At 49.7% G+C, this 22,973-nt stretch overlaps 1 protein-coding gene across 1 annotated transcript in view; it reads right to left on the bottom strand.

The window, feature by feature from the left end:
- Window positions 1-22,973, bottom strand: part of fndc3ba (fibronectin type III domain containing 3Ba) — a 314,503-nt gene that overhangs the window by 218,446 nt on the left and 73,084 nt on the right. The window contains exon 2 of the mRNA XM_080186086.1: window positions 15,402-15,539. Within this exon, the coding sequence (XP_080042212.1) occupies window positions 15,402-15,512 (111 nt within the window). The 5' untranslated portion in view covers window positions 15,513-15,539. The remainder of the gene's footprint in view (window positions 1-15,401; window positions 15,540-22,973) is intronic.

A 22,973-nucleotide genomic window follows, 5' to 3' on the forward strand; every position in this document is an offset into this window, starting at 1 on the left:
ATATTCGCTTGTGTTAAAATCTACTTTTCACAGTATTGCCCAATCAATGAATCAATCGATATCTCCTGGCACCGGCATGCTTCCATCAAGATAACACTACAAAACTGGCTATTTTTGGACCATCAGGAAATTTGGACGCAATGGGGACTTTCTGCCCCACCAGCTAAGTTGTGAATCATGTGGGTTCCCTCCAGCTGCTCCGGTTCCCTCCCACAGATGTGCGGGTTAGGTGGATTGGCCAGGCTAAATAGCCCCTTAGTGTCCCGGGATGTGTAGGATTAGCCGGGTAAATATGCGGGATTACGGTGATAGTGCCTGGGTGGTAATGCTGTCGGTGCAGACTCGATGGGCTGAATGGCCTCCTTCTGCACTGTCGGGTTTCTATGTAGGTTCTATGCATTACAGTGAATAGTTGAGGCTTCACTCAGAGGGTGGCACACCTGTGGAATTGTCTACCACAGGGGGCTAGAGGGCAGGTACATTTAAGACGGAAATATAGATTTCCACACTCGGAAGGCGTTCAGGGGCATGGGGAGAGCAGGAACATGGTGTGAGATAGAGGATCAGGCAATGATTGTGTTCATTGGCGAGCAGGCTCGAAGAGCTGAGTGGCCTCCTCCTGTTCCTCATTTCTACGTTCCATTGGATAAAATTTTAAGGATAGCAGTGATCGTAGGGAGGGTAGGAGGCAACACACAACTTTGTAAGGCAATTCAACCGGGCAGATAAGTAGAGCTGAGTCCACAAAAAGATCATCTTATTGAATGGCAGGGCAGGCTGGAGGGGCCAGATGGTCTACTCCTGCTCCTAGTTCTTATATTCTTAAGAACTCTTGACGAGGTCAATAACTTATCTTCAATTCCATGAGCTTCAATTTTAACTTGTGGTTTCTGATGAGGGATGTTATCAGATGCCTTCCGGATGTTCACATAAACAATCTAGCTAGCCATTGCTCTGTCCGTGACTTCAGATATCTCTTCACAAAAACCTGCAGATTCATCACCTACCCTTTCCATATCCAGGCTGCATCTCGTAGAGTCAGAGAGGTTTACAGCATGGAAACAGGCCCTTCGGCCCAACTTGTCCATGCCGCCCTTCTTTTAAACCCCTAGGCTAATCAAAATTGCCCACATTTGGCCCACATCCCTCTACACCCATCATACCCGTGTGACTATCTAAGTGTTTTTTAAAAGACAAAATTGTACCCGCCTCTACTACTGCCTCTGGCAGCTTGTTCCAGACACTCTCCACCCTCTGTGTGAAAAAAAAGCCCCTCTGGACACTTTTGGATCTCTCCCCTCTCACCTTAAACCTGTGTCCTCTTGTTTTAGATTCCCTGAACTTTGGGAAAAGATATTGACTATCTAGCTGGTCTGTTCCCCTCATTATTTTATAGATCTCTATAAGATCACCCCTCAGCCTCCTACGCTCCAGGGAAAAAAGTCCCAGTCTATTCAACCTTTCCTTATCACTCAATCCATCAAGTCCTGGTAGCGTCCTAGTAAATCTTTTCTGCATTCTTTCTAGTTTAATAATATCTTTTCTATAATAGGGTGACCACAATTGTACATAGTATTCCAAGTGTGACCTTACCAATGTCTTGTACAACTTTAACAAGATGTCCCAACTCCTGTATTCAATGTTCTGACCGATGAAACCAAGCATGCCGAACGGCTTCTTCACCGCTCTGTCCACCTGTGACTCCACTTTCAAGGAGCTATGAAGATGTACCCCTAGATCTCTTTGTTCTTTAACTCTCCCCAGCGCCCTACCATTAACTGAGTAAGTCCTACCCTGGTTCAATCTACCAAAATGCATCATCTCGCATTTGTCTAAATTAAACTCCATCTGCCATTTGTCAGCCCACTGGCCCAATTGATCAAAATCCCGTTGCAATTGGAGATAACTTTCTTCATTGTCTACTACGTCACCAATCTTGGTGTCATCTGCAAACTTACTAACCAAGATCCCCGTATTTTCATTAGTATAAATGACAATAACAGTGGGCCCAACACTGATCCCTGAGGCATACCGCTGGTCACAGGCCTCCAGTTTGAAAATCAACTCTCTACAACCACCCTCTGGCTTCTGTCAAGAAGCCAATTTTGTATCCATTTAGATACCTCACGCTGGATCCCGTGAGATTTAACTTTATGCAACAACCTACCATGTGGTACCTTGTCAAAGGCCTTGCTAAAGTCCACGTAGACAACATCAACTGCACTGCCCTCATCTACCTTCTTGGTCACCCCTTCAAAAAACTCAATCAAATTTGACAGACATGATTTTCCATTCACAAAGCCATGCTGACTATCCCTAAATGCCTGTAGATCCTGTCTCTCAAAATACCTTCCAACTGTTTACCCATCACAGATGTGAGGCTCACTGGGCTGTGGCTTTTCCCTGGAGCTCTTTTTAAACAAAGGCACGACATTTGCCACTCTCCAATTTTCAGGCATCTCACCTGCGACTATCGATGATTCAAATATCTCGGCTAGAGGAAAGCAATTTCCTCCCTAGCCTCCCACAACGTCCTGGGATACACTTCATCAGGTCCCGGGGATTTATCTACCTTGATGCGCTTTAAGACTTCTCTCGGTCAGTGGCAAATTCTCAAGCTGTTTAAGAACCCCTCCCCTCACCTATAGGGTCCAGTAACTCCCCACCAATAGAGGTTAGGCTAACATTCTCCCGTTTCCATCGCCCATCTTCTTTGATCACCAGCCTCTACATCTCCGTACACATTGCAGCATCACATTGCGATTGATAAAGCTCCTGCAAACTGCCTTGAGATGGTTCACTGCCGTAGGGGTGCTATATTAATGCACTTGCTCATGTTGATTCAGAAATAAAAGGAACTGTGCAAAGAATAAGAGGAAAGATCACCCATTCTTCTTAAAGCACGAGATGGCTTTCTCCCTGTGACTCACTCATAAGGGTGGCACGGTGACACAGTGTTTCACACTCTTGCTGTAAGACTTCAATCAGAGGTTGATCCATTGGAATATGAACTCCCTGATTAAGGGTCCAATTGATGGGCCAATCAGGGAGTCTTTGCCTGGTATTTAACTGGGAGTGTCAGTTCCTCTGGCACCCCCTCCCCTCCCATCCCGAGGTAGACTGCTGGCACTCTGTGTACTGCTGTTAGAGTTTGTAAACAAAGGGATTCTGATGCAGGGACTTTGGCCTCCGGAGACTTATTACTGCTGCCTCATAGCCCCAGGGACCTGGGTTCAATTCTGGCCTTGGGTCACTGCCTGGGCGGCATTTGCACATTCTCCCCATGTCTGTGTGGGTTTCCTCCGGGCGCTCCGGTTTCCTCCCACACGCCAAAGATGTGCGAGTTAGGTGGATCGACCATACTAAATTGCCCCGTGGTATGCACATGGCATCGAGGGTTATAGATAGGCCTGGCAGGTAGGGATATGATCGGTGCAACTTGTGGGCCGAAGGGCCTGTTTGTGCTGTAGTGTTCTATGTTCTATGTTGTATCCCAAGATATGTAGGTCAGAGGAATTAGCATGGTAAATACATGGGGTTATGGGGATAGGGCCTTGGTAGGGGATAGGGCCTTGGCAGGAGTCAGTGCAGACTCAATGGGCTGAATGGCCTCCTTCTGCACTCTAAGGATCCTCAGGAATTGCATCTGGGGAAACTCCAGGGCGATACGGGGTGGTTGAAACTCTCACTCGACACTGTGGTCTGATGCTAAAACCAACTTTTCACCCATGAGTTTTGACTGCTCTTACTCCACTAGTTACTCTGAGAATCTGACTTACTGTTGTCAGTTGTCATGTAACCTGGATAAATACTCTGATCCGCAAAGCACACTGGGAGTTGGGGCCTTGTCTCTAGGCCTCAGGCTTCAGCCACTAGCCTGTAGACTCCCAATCTGTACGACAGTGGTAATTCACAATAAAAATGGAATAGGCTCCTGTGAAAACTTTATTCCAATAATAGGTTTTGTTTTAAAATAAAACTTTTTCAATCCTATGAAAGGAATCCAAAGGCTCCATGAGCTGGGAGTTCTGGATGGCTGCACAGAAGCTAGGCCTAGATATCTGATATAACAGAAGTAATAAAGAATGCTCTGTGTCTTGTTGTTCGGCCATGAAAGCTGAATCAGGGGCACAGTAATACCATTTGTTAATTTATACACCTCTGGAAAATCAGCAGCTACCGCTCCCTTTCCTGTTACCATAGAAACACACACAATGATCTCATTCTCAGACCTTCGCTCAGTGATATTCTCTCACATTCTCCCTTTACACTAGCCCATACAAATTGGTGCTGGTTTTGTCATTGCGTCATTGAGGCCAAGCATCTCAATTCCCCACCAATGGCTCAAATACTCTCCACATTCACCCTGTATCTAACCCTGTGCTGTACCTGTCCTGGGAGTGTTTGATGGGGGACAGTGTAGAGGGAGCTTTACTCTGTATCTAACCCCGTGCTGTACCTGTCCTGGGAGTGTTTGAGAGCAGACGCAGACGCAGCACGTCTCCTGAGAGCAGACGCAGCATGGTTTCGTTAAGGGGAAGTCGTGTCTAACGAATTTATTGGAGTTCTATGAGGATGTGCCTAGGGCGGTGGATAGAGGAGAGCCGGTGGATGTGGTGTTTCTTGATTTTCAGAAGGCGTTTGACAAGGTGCCTCACAAGAGGGTATTACAGAAGGTCAGGGGACATGGAGTTGGGGGTAGGGTGTTAGCGTGGATAGAGGATTGGTTATCAAATAGGAGGCAGAGAGTGGGGGTCAATGGGTGCTATTCGGATTGGCGGTTGGTGATTAGTGGAGTGCCCCAGGAGTCGGTGCTGGGGCCTCAGCTATTTACCATTTATATAGATGATCTGCAGGAGGGAACCGAGTGTATGGTGTCGAAATTTGCTGATGACACCAAGATTGGGGGAACGGCAAATTGTGCGGAGGGTGTGGAGAGTCTGCAGAAGGATCTAGATAGGCTGGGCGAATGGGCCAGGAACTGGCAAATGGAATTTAATGTTGGCAAATGTGAGGTTGTCCACTTTGGTAGGAAGAATGGTAGGAAGGATTATTACTTACGTGGCGAAAAACTGCAGCAGGCAACGGTGCAGAGGGACCTCGGGGTCCTTGTGCATGAGTCGCAAAAACCCAGCTTGCAGGTGCAGCAGGTGGTCAGGAAGGCGAATGGGATGCTGGCCTTCATAGCGAGGGGGATTGAATATAAAAGTAGGGAGGTCTTGCTGCAGCTGTATAGGGCATTGGTGAGGCCGCAGCTGGAGTACTGTGTGCAGTTTTGGGCGCCGCACTTACACAAGGATATTTTGGCCTTGGAGGGAGTGCAGAGGAGGTTTACTAGGCTGATGCCGGAGTTGAGGGGGTTGAGCTATGAGGAGAGGCTGAATAAACTAGGCTTGTACTCGTTAGAGTTTAGAAGAATGAGGGGAGATCTCATTGAGACGTATAAGATGATGAATGGGATGGATAGGATAGAGGTGGAGAGACTCTTCCCACTCAGAAAGGACAGTAGGACTAGGGGGCACAGCCTCAAGATAAAGGGGGAGCGGTTTAGAACAGAGTTGAGGAGGAACTTCTTCACTCAAAGGGTGGTGAATCTCTGGAATTCTCTGCCCGTTGAAGTGGTGGAGGCTGCCTCGCTAAATATTTTTAAGATGCGGGTTGATGGGTTTTTGATAAGTGAGGGGATTAAGGGTTATGGGGAGAGGGCGGGAATGTGGAACTGAGACACGACAGATCAGCCATGATCTTACTGAATGGCGGGGCAGGCTCAAGGGGCTAGATGGCCTACTCCTGTTCCTATTTCTTATGTTCTTATGTTTGATGGGGACAGTGTAGAGGGAGCTTTCCTCTGTATCTAACCTCATGCTGTACCTGTCCTGAGAGTGTTTGATGGGAGGACAGTGTAGAGGGAGCTTTACTCTGTATCAACCCCGTGCTGTACCTGTCCTGGGAGTGTTTGATGGGAGGACAGTTTAGAGGGAGCTTTCCTCTGTATCTAACCTCATGCTGTACCTGTCCTGGGAGTGTTTGATGGGGGACAGTGTAGAGGGAGCTTTATTCTTTATCTAACCCCGTGCTATACCTGTCCTGGGTGTGTTTGATGGAGGACAGTGTAGAGGGAGCTTTACTCTGTATCTAACCCCGTGCTGTACCTGTCCTGGGAGTGTTTGATGGGGGGGACAGTGTAGAGGGAGCTTTACTCTGTATCTAACCTCATGCTGTACCTGTCGTGAGAGTGTTTGATGGGAGGACAGTGTAGAGGGAGCTTTACTCTGTATCTAACCCCGTGCTGTACCTGTCCTGGGAGTGTTTGATGGGGACAGTGTAGAGGGAGCTTTACCCTGTATCAAACCCTGTGCTGTACCTGTCCTGGGAGTGTTTGATGGGGATAGTGTCGAGGGAGCTTTACTCTGTATCTAACCCCTTGCTGTACCTGTCCTGGGAGTGTTTGATGGGGACAGTGTAGAGGGAGCTTTACTCTGTATCTAACCCTGTGCTGTACCTGTCCTGGGAGTGTTTGATGGGGACAGTGTAGAGGGAGCTTTACTCTGTATCTAACCCTGTGCTGTACCTGTCCTGGGAGTGTTTGATGGGGACAGTGTAGAGGGAGCTTTACTCCGTATCTAACCCCGTGCTGTACCTGTCCTGGGAAGTATTTGTTCTGTGTGCCTGACTTCCTAGCATTTACACACAATGTTAAAGCAAAACGTAGACAGCATGAGAGTATTATCAGGAGGCTACATTTCAAAGACAGCAGTAACTGGATCCACATTTCATCGAAAGCAGGCGGCCCTCCGTCTTAAACTCTGAGTACTGAGCAACCCTCAAAGGCATTTCTCCCTTGCCCTCAGATACAAAACACAGCCACAGTGAGGAACTCTCTATGATGCATTGTCACAAGCAGCTCCCACAGCTTACACCCACTGAGAGAAAGGGTTTCAATTACTGCCAGCCACGGTGAGACACAGATTAACTCCCGCCGATAACTCTGCCAACAACCCCAGGCTGACACTGCCTGACTGCCAGGAAATTATTCCCATGTTCACTTTGTGTCATTTCAGAAATCTCACCCTGATCAATTTTTCCTGCTTGTTCCTGACCTCCTGATGTGAGAGTGATTCAGCGTGTCGGAATCCGGCTCTCCCACTCCTCTGACCCCACAGCTCCACTCCGAGCACCCGAAACTGGAGCCAAGACAAAAGGGCCAGAACAAACCTCAAAGACTTGCATTTCCATAGCACCTTTCGCATCCTCAGGAAGGCAGCAAAGCGCTTTCCAGCGATTGAGGTGCTTTTTTGAAGTGTCGCAATGAAGGAAAAGGCGCAGTGGGTTAGCACGGCTGCTTCACAGCGCCAGGGACCCCGGTTCAACTCCTGGCTCGGGTCACTGTCTGTGTGGAGTCTGCACGTTCTCCTCGTGTCTGCGTGGGTTTCCTCCAGGCGCTCCAGTTTCCTCCCACAGTCCAAAGATGTTCTGTTTAGGGTGCATTGGCCGTGCTAAAATTGGCCCTTAGTATCACAGGATGCTTAGGTTAGAGATATTAGCAAGATAAATATGTGGGGTACAGGGTAGGGCCTAGCTCGGATTGTTGTCAGTGCGGGCTCGATGGGCTGAATGGCTTCCTTCTGCACTCCACGGATTCCATGAAACGCAGCTGTTAATATGCACACAGCAAGATCCCACGTACAGCGATGATCGGATCTTCTATTTGCACCCAAGATGGTTCCATGGCATCTTGCACTCCCGTCTGCGAGGTCAGACTGCACCTCACGTGACCGCTTTGTTCCAACAGGTAGCGCTCTGGCTGCAGATCCGGAAGGTCGTGTGTTCATATCTCCCTGCAGAGGCCTAACCGGAATACAGTCCCTGAGGGAGTGCTGCACTGTTGGAGGTGCTGCTGCCTGGATAAGAAATTGAACTGAGTCCCTCTCAGGCCGAGTATAAAGGATTTATTCAGGAAGAATCTAGGAGCCCTGAGGCCAATGTTCATCCCTCAACAAACATCAATAAAACCGGTCATTGTCACATTGTGGTTAGAGGAATGCTGAATCAGTCTTAGTCTGAGTGTTTTGCATGTGTGTGTGTGGGCATATGTGTCCGTGTGTGTGTATGTATGTCAAGCATGTGTGTGCATGCAACTGTGCACGTGTGTGTATATGTGTGCGTGTATGCGTGTGTTTTGTGGAAGCTATTGAGAGGGTGCAGAGGAGATTTACAAGGATGTTGCCTGGATTGGGAGGCATGCCTTATGAGGATAGGTTGAGGGAGCTCTGTCTTTTCTCCCTGGAGAGACGAAGGTTGAGAGGCGACCTGATAGAGGTTTATAAGATGTTGAGAGGTATAGATAGGGTGGATTCTCGGAGGCTATTTCCCAGGACTGAAATGGTCACTACGAGAGGACACAGGTTTAAGGTGCTGGGGAGCAAGTACAGAGGAGATGTGAGGGGTAAGTTTTTCACTCAGAGGGTGGTGAGTGAGTGGAATCGGCTGCCGTCGGTGGCGGTGGAGGTGAACTCGCTGGGGTCTTTTAAGAGACTTCTGGATGAGTACGTGGGATTTAATGGGATTGAGAGTTACAGGTAGTTCTATGGCTTGGTAGGTATGGATATGATCGGCGCAACTTGTGGGCTGAAGGGCCTGTTTGTGCTGTAGTGTTCCATGTTCAATGTTAAGAGGTGACCTCATTGAGGCATTCAAGATTATCAGAGGATTAGATAAGGTGGACAGTGAGAGCCTTTTTCCTCGGATGGTGACGGCTAACACGAGGGGACATAGCTTTAAATTGAGGGGTGATGATTATAGGACGGATGTCAGAGGTAGGTTCTTTACTCAGAGGGTAGTAAGGGCGTGGAATGCCCTGCCTGCAGCAGTTGTGGACTCGCCAACTTTAAGGCGTTCAAATGGTCATTGGATAGACATAGGGATAACATTGGAATAGTTTAGGTTAGAGGGTCATTAGATTGGTTCACAGAGGGGAAAGTGTTGAGCTGTGCGTAAATAAAGATAATGGGGCTGTGGGGAATTAATTTCTTAAGAAAGAGGAAAGGAGAGTTTGGTGAGCAGTTCAGCCGGCACACATCCTGTGATGTCTGGTGTGCCAGGATGTAACAAGCAGTGAGTGAAAGTTTGGGGCTGTTCAGTAACTGACCTACCCTCCCCTCCTGCTGCTGTGTGTGCAGCAAGTCACTGGGCCATTCTCACTCCAAGTTCCACCCATACTGTCAGGCGTCCTGGAAAAGACATTCCGCAGCCCCCTCCACTAACCCGCAGTAACCAGAACAGGCGAACAGGGGAGGCGGGCACATGGAAACTTGCTGCATGCCTGCTGATGCACAAACTTGACATTTAAACAGACGGGAGCCTCCAGCTCATCGCTCCGAGTCAGAGCTGCGAACAACACGGAAATTCCAGCGGGACGACATCACTGCCTGAAACAATTAGAGCTCTGGCAGCTCGGAGCACTGCTGCTTCATCCCTCCCCCTTCCCTCTCTCTCTTCCCTCCCCCTTCCCTCTCTCCCTCTCCCCCCCTCACTCTCCCGCCTCCCCCCTCTCTCTCTCTCCCCCTCACTCTCCCTCTCCCCCCTCACTCTCCTTCTCCCCCTCACTCTCCCCCCTCACTCTCCTCTCCCCCCTCACTCTCCCCCTCACTCTCCCTCCTCCCCTCCCCCTCCCTCTCCCTCTCCCCCCTCACTCTCCCTCTCCCCCCTCACTCTCCCTCTCCCCCCTCACTCTCCCTCTCCCCCCCCACTCTCCCTCTCACTCTCCCTCTCCCCCCTCACTCTCCCCCTCACTCTCCCTCTCCCCCTGCCTCTCCCCCCTCACTCTCCCTCTCCCCCTCCCCCTCCCCCTCACTCTCCCTCTCCCCCCTCTCTCTCCCTCCCCCCCTCACTCTCCCACCTCCCCCCTCTCTCTCTCTCCCCCCTCACTCTCCCTCTCCCCCCTCACTCTCCTTCTCCCCCTCACTCTCCCCCCTCACTCTCCCCCTCACTCTCCCTCTCCCCCCTCACTCTCCCTCTCACTCTCCCTCTCCCCCCTCACTCTCCCTCTCCCCCCTCACTCTCCCCTCTCCCCCCTCACTCTCCCTCTCCCCCCCCACTCTCCCTCTCACTCTCCCTCTCCCCCCTCACTCTCCCCCCTCACTCTCCCTCTCCCCTGCCTCTCCCCCCTCACTCTCCCTCTCCCCCTCCCTCTCCCCCTCCCCCTCACTCTCCCTCTCCCCCCTCACTCTCCCTCTCCCCCCTGCCTCTCCCCCCTCACTCTCCCTCTCCCCTCCCTCTCCCCCTCCCCCTCACTCTCCCTCTCCCCCTCCCTCTCCCCCCTCACTCTCCCTCTCCCCCCTCACTCTCCCCCCCACTCTCCTTCTCCCCCCTCACTCTCCCTCTCCCCCCTCCCTCTCCCCCTCACTCTCCCTCTGCCCCCTCACTCTCCACTCTCCTTCTCCCCCCCACTCTCCCTCTCCCCCCTCACTCTCCCTCTCCCCCTCCACTCTCCTTCTCTCCCCCCCACTCTCCCTCTCCCCCTCCACTCTCCTTCTCCCCCCCCACTCTCCCTCTCCCCCCCCACTCTCCTTCTCCCCCTCACTCTCCCCCTCACTCTCCCTCTCCCCCTCACTCTCCCTCTCCCCCTCACTCTCCCTCTCCCCCCTCACTCTCCCTCTCCCCCCCGACTCTCCCTCTCCCCCCCGACTCTCCCTCTCCCTCTCCCCCCTCACTCTCCCCCTCACTCTCCCTCTCCCCCTCACTCTCCCTCTCCCCCCTCACTCTCCCTCTCCCCCCTCACTCTCCCTCTCCCCCCTCACTTTCTCCCTCCCCCCTCTCTCCCCCATGATCAGAAACTGTTCTCCTTACCCCCCCTCTTTCCAACAAGACCGAACAAAAACAACACGCATTTATATATCGCCTTTTATAGCATCGAGACATTCCCAAAGCATTTTTGAGGCAGTCATTTATGTGTACTCACTGCTCTAATGTAGGAAGCACAGCAGTCGCTTTGTACACAGCAAGATCCCCAAAACAGCAACGGCCAGCAAATCAATTTCCTTTGTAGCATTGAGTGAGGGGTGAGTGTTGGGCAGGAGGCTGAACATAGAACATAGAACATAGAACACTACAGTGCAGAACAGGCCCTTTGGCCCACGATGTTGCGCCGACCGACCAGTTACAAACAATGACCCTCTAACCTAAACCAATCCCTTCTCGTCCATAACCTATCCACGGATCTCTTAAACGCCCCAAACTAGGCGCATTTACAACTGCAGCAGGCAGGGCATTCCAGTCCCTCACCACCCTCTGGGTAAAGAACCTACCCCTGACATCCGTCCTATAACTACCCCCCCTTAATTTAAAGCCATGCCCCCTCGTGCTAGATTTCTCCATCAGAGGGAAAAGGCTATTACTATCCACCCTATCTAAACCTCTAATCATCTTATATGTTTCAATAAGATCCCCTCTTAGCCGCCTTCTTTCCAGCGAAAACAACCTCAAATCCCTCAGTCTCTCCTCATAGGACCTCCTGGGGGCAGGGCTTCCCAACTCTTCCCTAATGGTGGCCGCAGGATCCTGTATATCCATCCGAGGGGGCAGCGGAGCCCTCAGTTCCTCGATCAGCAGGCAGCACCTCCCACAGCGTAGCCCTGCCCCAGTTCTGCACTGGCCGTGTTAGCCGGAGTCGGCACTCGAGTCACTGGGATGGGGGTTTGAGGGGAGAATGGTGTCCATCGAGCCCGGACTGAAGGGCCCCCTTAAGTAGACCCCCCCCGCCCTCCCTGCCACACACACCCTGTGAGTGTCAGCGTGGGGGCAGTCTCACAGCGCCAGGGACCCGGGTTCGATTCCCAGCTCGGGCCACTTGTCTGTGTGGAGTTTGCACGCTCTCCCCAGGTCTGCGTGGGTTTCCTCCGGGAATCCGCTTAAGGAGCCCTTCAGCCCGGGCTCGATGGACACCATTCTCCCCTCCAAACCCCCATCCCAGTGACTCGAGTGTCGACTCCGGCTAACACGGCCAGTGCAGAACTGCGGCAGGGCTACGCTGTGGGAGGTGCCGCCTGCTGATCGAGGAACTGAGGGCTCTGTTTGCCCCCTCGGATGGATATACAGGATCCTGCGGCCACCGTTAGGGAAGAGTTGGGAAGCCCAATTCCCAGTGTCCTGCCCAATACTCACCCCTCACTCAATGCGACAGAAGGAAATTGATTCTCTGGCCACGATCACATTGCTGTTGTGGGATCTTGCCGTGTACAAAGCGACTGCTGCGTTTCCTACATTATAGCAGTGACTACACATAAACTACTGACTGTGTTTCCTCCCACAGTCCAAAGACGTGTGGGTTAGGTAGATTAACCATACTAAAAATTGCCCCTCAGTGTCGGGGAATATCTGGGGTAAATACAAGAGGTTCAGGGGATAGGATCTGGGTAGGATTGCAGTCAGTGCAGAGCCGATGGGCCAAATGGCCTCAATTCTATGATTTGATGATCTCTCCAATTCTGAGCTTTCAAGCGTCCCCTGATTTTAATCACCCACCACTAGCCATCAGTTACCCAAATCCACAGCTCCGGAATTCCTTCCTTACTCTCCATCTCTCTAACTTACTTTCCTACTTCCAGGGACTCCTTAAAATCTACCTTGTCACGCTGGCCTTCGTCACATCCTTTTCTAGACCCTTTCTGTGTCTTGGTGTCAAGTTCCGTTTTAGAACCTGCCTGTGAAACACTTTGGGATGTTTGGCTAGGTTTAAGGTGCTATATAAATGCAACTTGCTGTTGATCCAGGGCTAGCGGAATATTCTCTGTCTCTCACGCTGTACCCTTATAATTGGCCTCAGTATCCTTGGGTCTGGTGGGCAAGGTGGCGGAATGGGAATTTAACCGGGATCCTTCTTTTGATCGGAGTGACTCCTGTGAGAAAGCAGGGAACGAATTAATCCCAACACCCAGAAAGGTGTTGATTGGAGGAGGGAGGTTGGGGGAGGGTTGTTAAGATATCGGCGAGAGACTTGACAGGAGAAATTCCCAAATTTCTATTCACATCTATTCCAGTTCCTCGCTCCGTTTTCAGGTTGGGGATTCACTGGAGGGAGTGGGGAGGTGGGGAGATGGTGGGGGTGGGGGAGATGGCGGGGGTGGGAGGGGACTGCCATTTATGGCACGCGACTCAGCGTCATTTTAACTGCGGAGGTCAGACTGAGGATAATTACAGGCCAGAATCAGCCAGTGTGGGGTGGGGGGGTGGGGGGGCCAGGACCCTGATCACAACAGGGTCCAGAGCAGTGGGGCTTCTTTCTTTCCCTTCAATCTTGTAAAATGTTCCTTGGGGTCCTCCCGGACCCCTCAGTGCAACTGGGGCCTTTCCCCTCCTCCTCTCCATTTCACAACACTCCTAACCCACCCTGCTCCCCAGTCCCCACCCCTCCCAGACTCCGTCGCTGCTGGCGGGGGACATTTTGATGATTCGATGGGTGGCGGGCAGGGGTGAATGGTGGTGGACAATTAATTGGTGGAGGAAACGCAACAAATATCCCCTTTCTCAATGGTGGAGGAGCCGGCACATCAGAGCAAAACGTAAGTCTGAGGTATTCACAACAGTCTTCAGCCAGAAGTGCCAATGATCCGTCTCGACCTCCCCCAGCATCCCAGATGTCAGTCTTCAGCTAATTTGATTCACTCTGCGTGATAACAAGAAATGGCTGAAGGCACTGGATACTGCAAAGGTAATGGGACCTGACAACACTCCAGCAACAGAGCTCCAGAAGTTGCTGCTCCCCTAGCCAAGCTCTTCCAGTACAGCTACAACACTGGCATCTACCCGGCGATGTGGGAAACTGCCCAGAGGCGTCACGTACACGAGAAGCAGGACAAATCCAACCCGGCCAATTACGATCCAATCAGTCTACCCTCGACCATCAGTAAAGTGATGGAAGGGGGTCATTGACAACGTTACCAAGCAGCACCCACTCAGCAATAACCTGCTCAGTGACGCCCAGTTTGGGTTTCGCCAGGGGGTCACTCAGCTCCTGACCTCATTCCAGCCTTGGTTCAAACATGGACAAAAAGATCTGAATTCCAGAGGTGAGGTGAGGTGAGAGTGACAACCCCTCGACATCGAGGCTGCATTCCACCACATTTCAAATTATTGTGAAAATCCCCTAGTTGCCACACTCCAACGCCCGTTCAAGTACACTGAGGGAGAATTTAGCGTGGCTAATCCACCTGACCAGCACGTCTTTCGGGACTGCGGGAGGAAACTGGAGCACCCAAAGGAAAAACACGCAGACACGAGGAGAATGTGCAGACTCCGTACAGTGGTCCAAGCCGGGAATCGAACCTGGGTCCCTGGCGCTGTGAGGCAGCAGAGCTAACTACTGTGCCACCGTGCCCTGATTATTGGAAAAGAAACAATCTGCGGGGTTACAGGGAGAAGGCGGGTGAACGGTATTTGGTGAATCGTTCATTCAAAGATCAGGTGTGGACACAATGGGCCGAATGGCCTCTTCTGTTCTGTAACAATCTCCCAGATACTGAAACGACCATGTTCAAATGCAGTAAGACCTGGACAATATTCAGGCTTGGGCTGACAAGTGGTAAGTAACATCCACGTTGCACAAGTGCCAGGCAATGACTCTCCCTAACGAGACTGAATCTAACCATTGCCCCTTGAAGTTCAATGGCATTGACGCTGTTCAACCCTCCACCATTCTGAAAGTTGGCATTGACCAGAAGCTGAACTGGACTAGCCACTGTGGCTACAAGAGCAGATCAGATGCTGGGATTCCTGCAGCTCAACAGGAGTAACTCAACCCCTGACTCCTCAAAGCCTGTCCTCCATCTACAAGGCACAAGTCAAGAGTGTGATGGAATACTCCCCACTTGCCTGGATGGGTGCAGCTCAAACAGCTCTCAAGGAGCTCAACACCGTCCAGGACAAAACAGCCCCTTTGTTCGATACCCCACCCACCACATTTCACACCCAATCCCTCCACCACTGATCTACATGGCTGCCGGGTATGCCATCTACAAGATGTACTGCAGCAACTCAACAAGGCTCCTTAGGCAGCACCTTCCAAACCTGCAAACAGTACCACCTAGAAGGAAAAGGGCAGCAGACACATGGGAACACCACCACCAGGAGGTTTCCCTCCAAGACACTCACCACCCTGGCTTGGAAATATGTCGGCCATTCCTTCACAATCGCCGGGTCAAAATCCTGGATCTCCCTCCCTAACAGCACTGTGGGTATACCTACACCACATGAGCAGCAGTGGTTCAAGGGAGTAGCTCACCACTGCCTTCTCAAGGGCAATTTGGGATGGGCAATAAATGCCGGCCCTAGCCAGTGACACCCGCGTCTTTTGAATGAATAGATTTTTAAAAAATTTCTACTTGCCAACCAGTCACATGACTCACCTGTTGTGACCCTTCACCATTGACCAAGTGAGGAATCATGGGAAGTTCTCCATTGAGTAAAGGCGGCAGTTCCAAGGGAATCTGGTCTGTCATCATCATTGTGACATACATTCATGGAGTCCTTTACTCACCGCCTTCCTGCACAGAAATGACACAATGGAAGTTAAATTAAGAGGGATTTGGTGTTATTTATAGCATGTTATCACAGCTCTCAGAATTAGTCCAGAAATACTCAATGTGCAATAAAATAAATCACTTCTGGAATGTAACCACTCTTATCACAGGGGCAGCGCAGGCAGCTTTCCCTGCACCAAATGATCCCAAATTCAAAGATTGGGCAGACCTACATTTTTTTAATGGATTTTTTACACCCCCAGGATTTCCTAAAGCACTTTACACACAAAACTCCATCAAATACAGTCATTCTATAAGCTGCAAAAATGTCTCCGTTAATTCTCCCACAAGCAACACCGCGTTCAAGTTTTGGCTGTGGGGAAGGAATAGACATTGAACATAAGAAATAGGAGCAGGAGTAGGCCATCTGGCCCCTCGAGCCTGCCCCGCCATTCAACAAGATCATGGCTGATCTGTCGTGGCTCAGTTCCACTTTCCCGCCCTCTCCCCATAACCCTTAATCCCCTCTCTTATCAAAAACCCTATCAACATTGGCTAGGGCACGGGGGGAAACTCCGCTGCCCTTTTCCTGATCATTCCCGGGGGAACCTTGCCTCCCCCTACCCTCCTGAGAAGACACAGGGGTTTTCGGGTTCGGGGTTCAAACCTAAGATGGCACCTCTGACAGTGTGGCACCCTCTCAGCACTGACACAGGAGTGTCACCCTCTGAATGTAGACCCAATGGTAGTCAATGTCAATGAGGAGCCTGGGCAGAAAAAATCATATCATAGAATCCTACAGTGCAGAAAGAGGCCCTTTGGCCCATCTAGACTGCACCGAACACAATCCCACCCAGACCCTAACCCCATATCCCTACATATTATACCCACTAATCCCTCTAACCTACGCATCCCTGGACACTAAGGGGCATTTGTTAGCACAGCCAATCAACCTAACCCGCACATCTTTGGACTGTGGGAGGAAACCAGAGTACCCGGAGGAAACCCACGCAGACACGAGGAGAATGTGCAAACTCCACACAGACAGTGACCCGAGCCAGGAGTCAAACCCAGGACCCTGGAGCTGTGAAGCAGCAGTGCTAACCACTGTGCTACCATGTCGCCCTAAGGCAAAGGGAAGTAAATAAAGGGAAGTGGATGGGACAGCAGCGGCTCAGGTCCAACTCGCCACCCTCACCAATGTACTCATCAATAACTGTTTCAATTGCCCTGGTCCTTGTGCATATTTCAAGAACAACAAAGGAAAGGAAGTGTAATAATGCAATGTTTAATTGAGATATTCAAAATAACAAGGTGAGCTGAGGGGGGTGGGGGGTGGATTGTTCATAGAGCGAATAAGGAAAGCTGTTTCACTGGCAGCAGGGGCTCTGAAGGGTCAGTGCTCCAAAAGCTAGTGGTTTGTGCTACCCAATAAACCTGTTGGACTTTAACCTGGTGTTGTGAGACTTCTTACTGTGTTTACCCCAGTCCAACACCGGCATCTCCACAGCAGGGGCAGCCACTAGAGGACGTAGATTTAAGGTAGTTAGGAAGACCAGAGGACAGATGAGGACAATGGTTTTACACAGCTCACTGTTAGAATTAGGAGAGAGCTGCCTTGAAAGGCCAATGGCAGTAGACTCAAAAGTTACTTTTATAAAGGATTTGGGGAAATATTTGAAGGGGGGAAAATGTGCAAAGTGCTTCAGACAGGCGAGAAGTTGAAAGGAAAAGCAGAAAGCTTATTTATTAGTGTCACAAGTCGGCTTACATTAACACTGCAATGAAGTTACTGTGAAAATCCCCTAGTCACTGCACACCAGAGCCTGTTCGGGTACACTGAGGGAGAATTTAGCATGGCCAATGCACCCTAACCAGCACGTCTTTGGACTGTAGGAGGAAACCGGAGCACCCAGAGGAAACCCACGCAGACACGGGAGAACGTGCAAACTCCACGCTAACAGTGCCCAAGGCCAGTATTGAACCCAGGTCCCTGGCACTAGGAAGCAGCAGCGCTAACCACTGTGCCACCATGCCACCCCAAAGTGCATGGAATAAAGTCAGGGGATAGGTTTTTCAAAGGGACAGCACAGACAGAGAGCCCAAATGGCCTCCCCTTGAGCGCGCTCACTCCCCGAAGAGTTCCATCTCGTTTTGAGTTGGCAATGACAAAAATCAGGCGAGCAGATGCCAGAGGAGGTTTTGGAGTGATCTGCAGAGATTGAGCTCAGAGGGACACCCTCTCTGTCATGGCTAACCCTCCCCCCCATCACCCAATAATCCAACAATTTGCTGCAGTATTGCCAAATCCAAATTGGAAAAACCTGCACTTGACAGAGTTTGGCTCTCTCCCTGATAACAATGATCTCAGGGATAACACTTCAAAGAGTCACTGGGACCATTAATATTCCAGCACACAACAGCGCCAATAAACTGTTCAATCCTGTTCACCCAAACTGACCCATGTTTCAGAGGATTCACAAGACAGTCTGTGTGAGGGGTGTTGACGGGGATTTGACGATGGTCATTTCCCGCACTTTTGAACATTCCCTTCCCAACCCCAAAGACAATGATCACGCACACATTGGGATGGGCCACCTCATCGTCCCCATTGTAAGGAGCTAGCATCTTGTGGGAGGAGGGGGCGGGGGGGGGGGGGGGGGGGGGGGGGGCGGGGTCAACCTTGGTCTGGTACCCTCCAACCAGCCACACAGCAGAGACTGACACACCCAGCTACCAAAACTGAGAGCACCCGGAGGAAACCCACGCAGACACAGGGAGAACGTGCTGACTGCGCCCAAGCCAGGAATTGAACCAGGGTCCCTGGCACTGTGAGGCAGCACTACTGATGACCATGAAACCATTGTCAGAAAAACCCATTTGGTTCACTAATGTCCTTTAGGGAAGGAAATCTGCCATCCTTACCCACAGTCTGGCCTGCATGTGACTCCAGAGCCACAGCAATGTGGTTGACTCTCAACTACCTCTGAAATAGTCTAGAAACCACTCCGTTGTATTAATCGCTACCAAAGTCTCAACAAAGAAATTAAACTCTAATGGCATTTATTAACAGGGGGTTTTGAGTTTAAGAGCCGTGTGGTTATGCTGCAACTGTACAGGACCTTGGTAAGACCACATTTGGAAGATTGTGTGCAGTTCTGGTCACCTCACTATAACAAGGATGTGGAAGCATTGGGGAGAGTGCAGAGGAGATTTACCAGGATGCTGTCTGGTTTGGAGGGTAAGTCTTATGAGGAAAGGTTGAGGGAGCTGGGGCTTTTCTCTTTAGAGCGGAGGAGGATGAGAGGCGACTTAATAGAGGTTTATAAGATGATGAGGGGGATAGATAGAGTGGACATGCAGAGACTATTTCCTCGGGTGGATGTAGTATTACTAGAGGGCATAACTATAAGGTTCACGGTGGGAGATATAGGAGGGATGTCTGAGGTAGGTTCTTCACTCAGAGAGTGGGTTGGGGGTGTGGAATGAACTGCCTGCTGTGATAGTGGAGTCGGACACTTTAGGAACTTTCAAGCGGGTTATTGGACAGGCACATGGAGCACACCAGAATGATCGGGAGTGGGATAGCTTGATCTTGGTTTTGGCCAAAGCTCGGCACAACATCGAGGGCCGAAGGGCCTGTACTGTGCTATAATGTTCTATGTTGTTCTATGTTTAATGGCATTATGGGTCAAACCCACAGATCATGAACTGAAGGCAGCTCAGCACCACCTTCTCAAGGGCAACTAGAGATGGGCAATAAATACTGGCCAGCCAGCAATACCCATGTCCCAAATGAATAAAAAAATGCTGAGCCAATGTGTCGCCCTGGGTCCCAAATTGACTTCATCTGCCAACTTTTGCACTCTTGGAAGACAATCATCGGCATTAGTGAGGGAGAGCCAATAATAAGCCATCCATGCACACCTATTAACAACAACTTTCATTTACATAGCAACTTTACAGCACAGAAGGAAAAGTAAGATGAAGTTTATCTATTAGTCACAAGTAAGGCTTACATTAACACTGTAATGAAGTTACTGTGAAATTCCCCTGGTTGCCCACTTCACCGCCTGTTTGGGTCAATGCACCTAACCAGCACATCTTTCAGAATGTGGGAGGAAACCGGAGCACGCGGAGGAAACCCACGCAGACACGGGGAGAACATGCAAACTCCACACAGACAGTGCCCAAGCCGGGAATCGAACCCATGTCCCTGGCGCTATAAGGCAGCAGCGCCAATCACTGTGCTACCCTGCTGCCATTGCGTCTACACACATCAACAAGGATCTGACTACATGAATCCTATTTTCCAGCACTCGGCCCAAGACGGCTACGCCAGGCTGTGAATATCTAAATACTCCTTAAATGCTATGATATTTATGAGAGTTTCTGACTCAAGCATCCTTTCAGGCAGAGGGTTCCAGATTCCCACCCCCACTCTGGGTGAAAAAGATTCTCCTCAACTTCCCTCTTCGCCTTTTATCCCTTAACTTAAATCTATGTCCCCGTGAGTATTAAACCCTCTACTAATGGAAAAATATCTACCCTATCTCTGCTCCTCATAATCTTGTACACCTCTGTCGGGTCTCCTCCCACCCGACACTGTTCCAAGGAAAACAGCCCCAGTCTATCCAGTTTCTCCTCATTAACTTAGACCTTTCAGCACAGGCAGCGTCCTGGTAAATCTTCTTTGCCCCTCTCCAATGCAATTACATCCTCCCTACATCCACAGCAGTGAAACGTCCCAAGGCTCCTTACTGCTGGACTACCAAACAAAACGTGATGCTGAGACACAAAGAAACAAAGGGCTCTCATTTATACGGTGCCCTTCACAATCACCAGTTGCTCTATAGCACTTGGTGGCACAATGGTTAGCATTGCGGTCTCAACAGTGCCAGGGACCCGGGTTCAATGCCTGGCCTGGGTCACTGTCTCTGTGGAGTTTGTACATTCTCCCTGTGTCTGTGTGGGTGCTCTGGTTTCCTCCCAGTCTGAAAGGCGTGTGGGTTAGGTGCGTTGGCCGTGCTGAATTCTCCCTCAGTGTACTCAAACAGGTGCCAGGGTGTGGCGACTAGGGGATTTTCACAGTAACTTCATTTCAGTGTTAATGTAAGCCTATTTATGACGCTAATAAATGAACTGTAATCTTCGTCACAAACCCAGCTGATGTTACTCTAACAGGTGTTTCAACCTGGGACCCCCATGCATGGTGGCGTATAATTATGTTTAAGGGAATGCTGTGAGGAGCCCCAGTGAGGAACAGTAAGCAGCCCAGTCATAGTATAACACTTAATAAAGATTATTTATTACAATAAAGAAACCATGCATACATGAACAGGATTAATCTAATTAATCTAATAGATAATCTAATCACGTGGAGATGCCAGCGTAGCCACAGTAAAAAGACTCACAACATCAGGTTGAAGTCCAACAGGTTTATTTGATAGCACGAGCTTTCGGAGCGCTGCCCCTTCATTGGGTGGAATGGAGCCACTCCATTCCACTTCACCCACCTAATGAAGGGGCAGTACTCCAAAAGCTCGTGCTGCCAAATAAAATCTGTTGGACCTTAACCTGGTGTTGTGAGACTTCTTATAATGATCTAAGGCAGCTACATATAGGAAATACTAAACACTGTTTATGTGAAAATTACCCTTTTGATCCAAAGCATATTTAAAAGTCTGAACTCTTCCCAAACAACTCCCACTTCAATAGATCTATTATAAAGGCACCTGATAGTTACCACACTGTACATGACTGAGGAAACATCTCTTCTTGTTTCAGTTATGGATATGTTTCCACGAAGGTTTCTGCACTTTTACTCCTTGTCTGCTAACTATAACTGGCTTCTCAGTTGCTGGGTGGAATTTGCCTGTCTGCTTCCCCGAGCGTTTTAATTATGCTATTTTTCCCTTTGATTGTTCTCTCTGTATATTTGCTGTCTGTCCCCCTCAACCCCTGTGGCTCTAAAAAATTGACAGATGGATGCCTCCCCTCAATTGTTCAATTATCTAACTAAAGTGCTTCCCATTCGCAGGACAATGTATTCTTCTGGTCTGTCTGAAGCCTGTTAATCTCATTGCTGAGAAACTCTCATTCTGTGAAATACATTTTGAAATGCTGCTGACTTCTACTTGTTAGGTTTGTTACATTCTTGGTACTGCTAGTTACAGGGCACATTTACGACACACTTTACAGCCAATGAAGAACTTTCTGAAGTGTAATTACATTTTTAATATAGGAAATGTGACAGTCAATTTGTCACACAGCAAGATCCCACAAAAAGCAATGTGATAATGGTTGGATAATCTGATTTTGCGATGCTGATTAAGAGATAAACACTGGCCAATTGCTCTTCTGTAATATGATGCTGGCATCACGATACTGGTTGTATCACCGCTCGTTGTGGGCTCCAGCTCTGTTCAAGGCAGCAAGAAACCATAAAGGGTCATGAACAAAGCCTAGTCTATCACTCAAACAAGCCTTCCATCCATTGACTCCGTCCACACTGCCTCGGAAAAGCAGGCAGTATAATTAAGGACTCCATGCACCCCCAGACATTCTTTCTTCACTCTCTACCATTGGGAAAAAGATACAAAAATCTGAGATCATGTATCCACTGACTCAAGAATAGCTTCTTCCCTGCTGCCGTTAGGCTTTTGAATGGACCTACCGCGCGTCAAGTTGACCTTTCCCTAGATCCTAGCTTTGACTGTAACACTACATTCTGCACTCTCTCTCCTTCCTTCTCTATGAATGGTATGCTTTGTCTACTTGGCGCGCAAGAACCAATACATGTGATAGTCAGAAGCTTTTTCCTAGGGTGAAAGAGTCAATTACTAGGGGGCATAGGTTTAAGGTGCGAGGGGCAAGTTTGAAAAGAGATGTACGAGGCAGATCTTTTTTACACAGGGAGCGGTGGATGCCTGGAAACTCGTTGCCGGGGAAGGTTGTGGAAGTGGATACGATAGTGACTTTTAAAAGGGCATCTTGACAAGAACATGAATGAGATGGGAATAGACGGATATGGCCTCCGGAAGCGTAGGGAGTTTTAGTTCAGTCGGGCAGCATGGTTGGGTGCAAGCTTGGAGGGCCAAAGGGCCTGTTCCTCTGCTGTAATTTTCTTTGTTCTATGTGACGATAATAAATATAAATAAAATCAAAAGAGGCTATGTTGATATTTACTGGAGAGGACAGATTTGGTTTCACAGCTGAACCAACAAGAAATATTAGCAGCAAAACCTTGGTGAAAGTGCTTGGTTTTATGATGTATCTTAGAGGAGAGAGTAGTGGGATTAGTGGTCATTGGGTGAAGGACAAAGGGGAGCATGAGGAACAAAGTAACTATGCAATGTGTGGTTAGTAAAGACAGTGAGTAGAAGCAGATTCAATTACAGCTTCCAAAAGTAAGCTGGGTAAATAACAAGGGGGGAACGAAATGGCACTGACATCATG

This window comes from Carcharhinus amblyrhynchos, chromosome 3 (assembly GCF_965287045.1).
Source record: "Carcharhinus amblyrhynchos chromosome 3, sCarAmb.v2.hapA, whole genome shotgun sequence".
Lineage (NCBI taxonomy): Eukaryota > Metazoa > Chordata > Chondrichthyes > Carcharhiniformes > Carcharhinidae > Carcharhinus > Carcharhinus amblyrhynchos.